Source organism: Leuciscus leuciscus (assembly GCF_965113295.1).
Source record: "Leuciscus leuciscus genome assembly, chromosome: 19".
Lineage (NCBI taxonomy): Eukaryota > Metazoa > Chordata > Actinopteri > Cypriniformes > Leuciscidae > Leuciscus > Leuciscus leuciscus.
Window position 1 is genome coordinate 896,762 of NC_138743.1, and position 9,064 is coordinate 905,825.

The 9,064-nt window shown below is 42.9% G+C and overlaps 2 protein-coding genes across 2 annotated transcripts; both read right to left on the minus strand.

Annotated features, from left to right (window-relative positions):
• Nucleotides 1-2,448: 2,448 nt before the first annotated feature.
• Nucleotides 2,449-6,034, minus strand: LOC309482382 (zona pellucida sperm-binding protein 4-like; the record flags this gene model as incomplete). Its single annotated transcript, XM_082147726.1, has 9 exons — nucleotides 2,449-2,525; nucleotides 2,604-2,676; nucleotides 2,762-2,909; nucleotides 2,979-3,171; nucleotides 3,248-3,405; nucleotides 3,477-3,574; nucleotides 3,648-3,835; nucleotides 3,915-4,019; nucleotides 6,013-6,034. 9 exons carry the CDS (start codon nucleotides 6,032-6,034, stop codon nucleotides 2,449-2,451), a joined length of 1,062 nt encoding a protein of 353 aa, XP_082003852.1.
• A 438-nt stretch (nucleotides 6,035-6,472) lies between these two features.
• Nucleotides 6,473-8,719, minus strand: LOC309482383 (zona pellucida sperm-binding protein 4-like; the record flags this gene model as incomplete). Its single annotated transcript, XM_082147727.1, has 7 exons — nucleotides 6,473-6,549; nucleotides 6,628-6,700; nucleotides 6,786-6,933; nucleotides 7,003-7,195; nucleotides 7,266-7,429; nucleotides 7,501-7,598; nucleotides 8,537-8,719. The coding sequence occupies 7 exons, from the start codon at nucleotides 8,717-8,719 to the stop codon at nucleotides 6,473-6,475; spliced, it is 936 nt and encodes a 311-aa protein (XP_082003853.1).
• Between the last annotated feature and the right edge of the window lie 345 nt (nucleotides 8,720-9,064).

Consider the following 9,064-nt stretch of genomic DNA (forward strand, 5'->3'; position numbering starts at 1 on the left):
ACAAGCTAGTTTAGAAGTACAGTTTTTGTGGGTTCCAGCACATATTGGGCTGAGAGGTAATGAGGAGGCTGATGCATTAGCAAAAAAGGCAATAGAACGAGATATAGTAGATATACCGATTTTATTTAGTAGATCAGAAATTAAGTCAATTATTAAAAAAAATATTCTGAAAATATGGCAGCAATATTGGGATAATGAAATAAAAGGTAGACATATGCATCAAATAGAGCCAATAGTGGGTAAAGGAAGAGTATCAGGTAGGTGTAGGTATGAGGAGAATATGATTACAAGATTAAGATTGGGACATACAAGATTGAATAGTACATTGCATTTAATAGGTAAGAGTCCAACAGGTTTATGTGAGGCATGTGAAGTTAGTGAAACAGTTGAGCATGTAGTAATGCACTGTAGGAGATATAATGTTGAAAGGAAAGAGTTGAAGGAGGAATTAAATAATATAGGAGTTAAGTTCACTATTCAAAATGTATTAAAGTCAGATAGGAGTATAATAAATCTAATGGTAGAATATTTGGGAAATACTGGGTTAAATAAGCGCATTTAAATTAGGGGTTTTATTTATTTTATTTTTTTTTTCTTCTTCTACCTGTCATGGGGGCTGAGAGTAGACGGAGGAGCTGAACACGCAGCGCCGGATGAAACTCTATGAAGCCTCTGTGCGGGTAAATAGAGGTTATAGTTGTGTCAATGGTCCATTTCCTAGATAGGTGGCGGTAATGCACATATCTGTCTGCGATCCGCCGTAAAAAAGCAAGAAGAAGAAGAAGACTTGCACGAGTGGGAGTTTATGCAACTAGGTGATTCTATTGTTTCTTAAGTCAATTTTTCCCTTTTGAACATACATAAAACCACATTGAGCTGAATTCAGAATAGTATGCTAGTACTATTTCTGCCATTCTGAATTCAGCCTTTTTTATATTAGATGTGTTAGCTATTCTGGATTGTTTTTTTCTTCTTTGAAACACATCATAGTTTTCCCATGGCAACAGGCCTGTATATTTGAAGAAAGTTTAAATCACACCTGCTAGCGCACTTCTTAAAATGTTCACGTACTAGGTCAGTAGGCGGTAGAGTACACCGTTTTGCGGCTGTTCGAACACATTCAGCCACATGAGCATCTACTCTATGAAAGCAATCTGGTCGAATGTGTTGGACTACCTCTGGAAGTGGCCAAAAATAGACAAGCTCAAAAAAATAAAAAGCCCCTTTTTTACACCAGTCCACTTGTGATCCGATTTACAAAAATGCTTCTTAGTACCAGGTGTAAACAAGGCCTTGGACAGCTACCTAGTTGGGATACAACAGTTAAGGGATTAATGCTTAAATGAAAGCAGTCTACATTACTGGGACTAGCCTGAAATTTAAAAATAAATGAATAAACAAAATTCAGTATCAACCAATCCTTTATCCCAAGATATGATTCTATACTTGCGTGACTGTAAAAAAGCCAACGAGTGACCTCAGAGGGGTTTGGGCATCAGTATATGCAGTTATGCTAGTCCAGCCATAAAGTTGAATGTAAAGCCTCAAACAGACAGAAGCTAAAACCTTAATTTGATACGTGAAACATGAACAGGGGCCCAAGTTAACGACTAGAACTTGGCAAATAGTAAAGTTGTAGCGTGGCCACATAAAGGGGATATTTAGAAGACGGCTTATTAAACTAATTAAAGAGTTATACATGTCAGATGTTCTTATATTAAAGAATCCCTGGGTTTTTGTTGCCCCTGTCGAGTGTTGGTCTTACTGTTTTTTTCTGAGCGAGAGTCTTGATCGTTACACCTGGGAATTCCCGTGACGTCATACTTCAGCTGATCAACTTCACTTCCGTTAAAGGGAGCCGGCTTACCGGCATTCGGGAGCAACTTTACTCTATTGCTCTTTTGGATTAGCGATCGATCGCACTACACGGCTTGGCTGTCATTGACTGACTGTTTGACTCTTTGTGGAGATATACTTGCTGGATTATTTCACCTTGGAGATCGCTGTTCCTCATCGTGTGCACGGACTTAAAACGGCTTACCGGTAAGGCCGATTCAACGCACACACATACACAACATTGGACTGGAACACACACACATTTTTGTATATATTGATTTTCGGTGCTTTCTATTTAATACACTTTGGGTTGTCATTTGATCTTGCTTGTTTACATTGTGAGCAATTCTATCCAACGCTTTCATAGAGGGTCTAGAAGGTATATTTTGTGGTGTATCCTGCCTTGTATAGGCAGAACGTTACAAAGTTAGATGGCTTAGGCAGAAACTTGGCTTGTTTAGTTCAAGTCAAGAATCTCAATGCACAAAAGAAAAAGGTTTAGTAGTGCAGAAGTCAAACTGAGAACAGTCATGAAACATCCAACTCCAGACAGAAATGAATACCAAAGAGAAACAATGTTGAGTTTCATGAAGTTTATTAAAACACTAAAATTCACTTGACCAGGTTAACTTGTCCACTAGACACCACAGTTTGCCCACTAGAGATGGTCTTGACGGGCGTGTCTCTTCCTGTAAAAAGTGGTAGAAGCATGAGGGGCATTTAAATAAATTCTCAGTTCCTGAAGTCAACTTACAGCAAGCACTCACTTTTCCTAGTGCAACTTTGCTCACAGGAGCCAGAGGAGGGATGGCACACCGCTGTACTACAGTGGATGAAGATCTAACAGAGGGGGAAAGGGTTAAGCCATAGAATTCACTGTAAAAAGCACTAATATTAAGGGTTGAGGTAAGGCTGCAGAGCATACGGTTTCCTGCAGAGGAGCCAGTGATGCTGGATCTACAAATGTGAACATCTTCACAACAAAGCGCTTGTAGTGGGTCGGGAACTGAAGACCAGATGATCCAGCCACTGGAACCAATGTGGTCTGGTAACGATCATCCTGGTAAGGGCATCTGAAAGGCAAAGAGGCAGTCAGAAATGCCTTACAGCACACTAGATGGATAAAGACTGGCCTTACTCACCCATCAACCAGAAGATCCCATTGGGGTAGACTGAGTGGACTGGGGGTTGATGTCGCCCAGCAACGTCCCAGCATCAGGACAATGTTGGGGTCGGTCCTCTCCAAAATGTGCACCTCAACATACACAGGCTCCCGCAGGACTTTTGTAACTGGATAATCAGCATCACTGTAGTAGGATGTGTACGCCTCGTCCCCTGAGGAAGAATGCAGTGTTTAACTAGAAACTGGAGTTTTAGAAAGGCTTTAGGCATACTTGGGACAAACGCTTACCTTCTGCACAGCCTTTGGTGACACATTGACCATTTGCCAGTCTAAGCTCCACCCTGAGGGGTCCAGGAGCAGCTACTGGTGGAGGTGGAGGAACGGTGTTGACCTCCACAACCAGAGCTTCCACAGAGGTACCAGAGTACCTACACTGGAAGAGAAGCCTGGACAACAAACAGTGAGCTTGTAGCATGTGTCAATGATTCACATTTATGATAAAGCATACATCACTTACTCAAAATGGCTGTCCCTTGTAATGGAACCAAGTGGTCCGATACCCACTTCATATGAGGAGGTCATTCTGTTTTCATACACCACATATCCACCGTCCTCCTGCAAATAGTAACATTGTTGGCATCCAATCCATTCTAAGCCATGCAGAACAAAACCACAAGCAGCTACTCGCCATCATGCTTGTGCCACATGCAGTGACAGGGAACTGGTATATAGCAAAGAAAGGTGTGGATCCCACAGGACTGCAAGCTGGATCACTTCCACCCAGGAGACGGACTGAATCCAGGCTCAATCGAGGCAGCGTTACATCTCTAGCCACCACTACCACAAACTGACCATCTCTTATACACTGGACAGTCACTGGAACGAGTTACAAGAGCAGGTTATTGCTGAGGATCAGTTTAACATGAATGCCTCTACATTGACTCTACACTCTTACCTGCCTTCCCATAGTAACACTGCATTCCATTAAAGCAGCAGTTGATAGCAGCACACTCAGCACCACTGATACCAGGTGGTCCACATTGAATCTGCTCATAATCAGCTACAGTACATTTGTCAAGGGGCTCTGCCTGTGCCACTGGCTGCTTAGGCTGAAAGTGCTGAGGAAACTGTTGACTAGCTTGCTGTTGAACTGACTGAGGAAACTGTTGACTAGCTTGCTGTTGAACTGAATGAGGAAACTGTTGACTAGCTTGCTGTTGAACTAACTGAGGAAACTGTTGACCTGACTGAGGAAACTGTTGACTAGCTTGCTGTTGAACAGACTGAGGAAACTGTTGACTAGCTTGCTGTTGAACTGACTGAGGAAACTGTTGACCTGACTGAGGAAACTGTTGACTAGCTTGCTGTTGAACTGGCTTTTGAACCTGCTGAGGAAACCATTGACTAGCTTGCTGTTGAACCTGCTGAGGAAACTGTTGACTAGCTTGCTGTTGAAATGGCTTTTGAACCTGCTGAAGAAACTGTTGACTAGCTTGCTGTTGAACTGGCTTTTGAACCTGCTGAGGAAACCGTTGACTAGCTTGCTGTTTAAATGGCTTTTGAACCTGCTGAGGAAACCGTTGACTAGCTTTCTGTTGAGCTGGCTTTTGGAACCGCTGGTTAGTTTGCTGGAACATCAGAGCTTGAGGATTCTGGGGCAGATCACTCCACTTCGGAACAGCATGGCTGAAAGCACAGAACCAAACACAAAGTGCCAGAGACTGAACAGCACACCAACTTCCTGCCATTGTTCAACAGCTAGTCACACTGCTGAGGTGCTGCCCTTTGGTGCTTTTACAGACTTTGGCTAATTAATGATAATCCCACCCTCTTCATTAAGTCATGATTCTCCAGACTTGCACGAGTGGGAGTTTATGCAACTAGGTGATTCTATTGTTTCTTAAGTCAATTTTTCCCTTTTGAACATACATAAAACCACATTGAGCTGAATTCAGAATAGTATGCTAGTACTATTTCTGCCATTCTGAATTCAGCCTTTTTTATATTAGATGTGTTAGCTATTCTGGATTGTTTTTTTCTTCTTTGAAACACATCATAGTTTTCCCATGGCAACAGGCCTGTATATTTGAAGAAAGTTTAAATCACACCTGCTAGCGCACTTCTTAAAATGTTCACGTACTAGGTCAGTAGGCGGTAGAGTACACCGTTTTGCGGCTGTTCGAACACATTCAGCCACATGAGCATCTACTCTATGAAAGCAATCTGGTCGAATGTGTTGGACTACCTCTGGAAGTGGCCAAAAATAGACAAGCTCAAAAAAATAAAAAGCCCCTTTTTTACACCAGTCCACTTGTGATCCGATTTACAAAAATGCTTCTTAGTACCAGGTGTAAACAAGGCCTTGGACAGCTACCTAGTTGGGATACAACAGTTAAGGGATTAATGCTTAAATGAAAGCAGTCTACATTACTGGGACTAGCCTGAAATTTAAAAATAAATGAATAAACAAAATTCAGTATCAACCAATCCTTTATCCCAAGATATGATTCTATACTTGCGTGACTGTAAAAAAGCCAACGAGTGACCTCAGAGGGGTTTGGGCATCAGTATATGCAGTTATGCTAGTCCAGCCATAAAGTTGAATGTAAAGCCTCAAACAGACAGAAGCTAAAACCTTAATTTGATACGTGAAACATGAACAGGGGCCCAAGTTAACGACTAGAACTTGGCAAATAGTAAAGTTGTAGCGTGGCCACATAAAGGGGATATTTAGAAGACGGCTTATTAAACTAATTAAAGAGTTATACATGTCAGATGTTCTTATATTAAAGAATCCCTGGGTTTTTGTTGCCCCTGTCGAGTGTTGGTCTTACTGTTTTTTTCTGAGCGAGAGTCTTGATCGTTACACCTGGGAATTCCCGTGACGTCATACTTCAGCTGATCAACTTCACTTCCGTTAAAGGGAGCCGGCTTACCGGCATTCGGGAGCAACTTTACTCTATTGCTCTTTTGGATTAGCGATCGATCGCACTACACGGCTTGGCTGTCATTGACTGACTCTTTGTGGAGATATACTTGCTGGATTATTTCACCTTGGAGATCGCTGTTCCTCATCGTGTGCACGGACTTAAAACGGCTTACCGGTAAGGCCGATTCAACGCACACACATACACAACATTGGACTGGAACACACACATACATTTTTGTATATATATTGATTTTCGGTGCTTTCTATTTAATACACTTTGGGTTGTCATTTGATCTTGCTTGTTTACATTGTGAGCAATTCTATCCAACGCTTTCATAGAGGGTCTAGAAGGTATATTTTGTGGTGTATCCTGCCTTGTATAGGCAGAACGTTACAAAGTTAGATGGCTTAGGCAGAAACTTGGCTTGTTTAGTTCAAGTCAAGAATCTCAATGCACAAAAGAAAAAGGTTTAGTAGTGCAGAAGTCAAACTGAGAACAGTCATGAAACATCCAACTCCAGACAGAAATGAATACCAAAGAGAAACAATGTTGAGTTTCATGAAGTTTATTAAAACACTAAAATTCACTTGACCAGGTTAACTTGTCCACTAGACACCACAGTTTGCCCACTAGAGATGGTCTTGACGGGCGTGTCTCTTCCTGTAAAAAGTGGTAGAAGCATGAGGGGCATTTAAATAAATTCTCAGTTCCTGAAGTCAACTTACAGCAAGCACTCACTTTTCCTAGTGCAACTTTGCTCACAGGAGCCAGAGGAGGGATGGCACACCGCTGTACTACAGTGGATGAAGATCTAACAGAGGGGGAAAGGGTTAAGCCATAGAATTCACTGTAAAAAGCACTAATATTAAGGGTTGAGGTAAGGCTGCAGAGCATACGGTTTCCTGCAGAGGAGCCAGTGATGCTGGATCTACAAATGTGAACATCTTCACAACAAAGCGCTTGTAGTGGGTCGGGAACTGAAGACCAGATGATCCAGCCACTGGAACCAATGTGGTCTGGTAACGATCATCCTGGTAAGGGCATCTGAAAGGCAAAGAGGCAGTCAGAAATGCCTTACAGCACACTAGATGGATAAAGACTGGCCTTACTCACCCATCAACCAGAAGATCCCATTGGGGTAGACTGAGTGGACTGGGGGTTGATGTCGCCCAGCAACGTCCCAGCATCAGGACAATGTTGGGGTCGGTCCTCTCCAAAATGTGCACCTCAACATACACAGGCTCCCGCAGGACTTTTGTAACTGGATAATCAGCATCACTGTAGTAGGATGTGTACGCCTCGTCCCCTGAGGAAGAATGCAGTGTTTAACTAGAAACTGGAGTTTTAGAAAGGCTTTAGGCATACTTGGGACAAACGCTTACCTTCTGCACAGCCTTTGGTGACACATTGACCATTTGCCAGTCTAAGCTCCACCCTGAGGGGTCCAGGAGCAGCTACTGGTGGAGGTGGAGGAACGGTGTTGACCTCCACAACCAGAGCTTCCACAGAGGTACCAGAGTACCTACACTGGAAGAGAAGCCTGGACAACAAACAGTGAGCTTGTAGCATGTGTCAATGATTCACATTTATGATAAAGCATACATCACTTACTCAAAATGGCTGTCCCTTGTAATGGAACCAAGTGGTCCGATACCCACTTCATATGAGGAGGTCATTCTGTTTTCATACACCACATATCCACCGTCCTCCTGCAAATAGTAACATTGTTGGCATCCAATCCATTCTAAGCCATGCAGAACAAAACCACAAGCAGCTACTCGCCATCATGCTTGTGCCACATGCAGTAACAGGGAACTGGTATATAGCAAAGAAAGGTGTGGATCCCACAGGACTGCAAGCTGGATCACTTCCACCCAGGAGACGGACTGAATCCAGGCTCAATCGAGGCAGCGTTACATCTCTAGCCACCACTACCACAAACTGACCATCTCTTATACACTGGACAGTCACTGGAACGAGTTACAAGAGCAGGTTATTGCTGAGGATCAGTTTAACATGAATGCCTCTACATTGACTCTACACTCTTACCTGCCTTCCCATAGTAACACTGCATTCCATTAAAGCAGCAGTTGATAGCAGCACACTCAGCACCACTGATACCAGGTGGTCCACATTGAATCTGCTCATAATCAGCTACAGTACATTTGTCAAGGGGCTCTGCCTGTGCCACTGGCTGCTTAGGCTGAAAGTGCTGAGGAAACTGTTGACTAGCTTGCTGTTGAACTGACTGAGGAAACTGTTGACTAGCTTGCTGTTGAACTGAATGAGGAAACTGTTGACTAGCTTGCTGTTGAACTAACTGAGGAAACTGTTGACCTGACTGAGGAAACTGTTGACTAGCTTGCTGTTGAACAGACTGAGGAAACTGTTGACTAGCTTGCTGTTGAACTGACTGAGGAAACTGTTGACCTGACTGAGGAAACTGTTGACTAGCTTGCTGTTGAACTGGCTTTTGAACCTGCTGAGGAAACCATTGACTAGCTTGCTGTTGAACCTGCTGAGGAAACTGTTGACTAGCTTGCTGTTGAAATGGCTTTTGAACCTGCTGAAGAAACTGTTGACTAGCTTGCTGTTGAACCTGCTGAGGAAACCGTTGACTAGCTTGCTGTTTAAATGGCTTTTGAACCTGCTGAGGAAACCGTTGACTAGCTTTCTGTTGAGCTGGCTTTTGGAACCGCTGGTTAGTTTGCTGGAACATCAGAGCTTGAGGATTCTGGGGCAGATCACTCCACTTCGGAACAGCATGGCTGAAAGCACAGAACCAAACACAAAGTGCCAGAGACTGAACAGCACACCAACTTCCTGCCATTGTTCAACAGCTAGTCACACTGCTGAGGTGCTGCCCTTTGGTGCTTTTACAGACTTTGGCTAATTAATGATAATCCCACCCTCTTCATTAAGTCATGATTCTCCAGACTTGCACGAGTGGGAGTTTATGCAACTAGGTGATTCTATTGTTTCTTAAGTCAATTTTTCCCTTTTGAACATACATAAAACCACATTGAGCTGAATTCAGAATAGTATGCTAGTACTATTTCTGCCATTCTGAATTCAGCCTTTTTTATATTAGATGTGTTAGCTATTCTGGATTGTTTTTTTCTTCTTTGAAACACATCATAGTTTTCCCATGGCAACAGGCCTGTATATTTGAAGA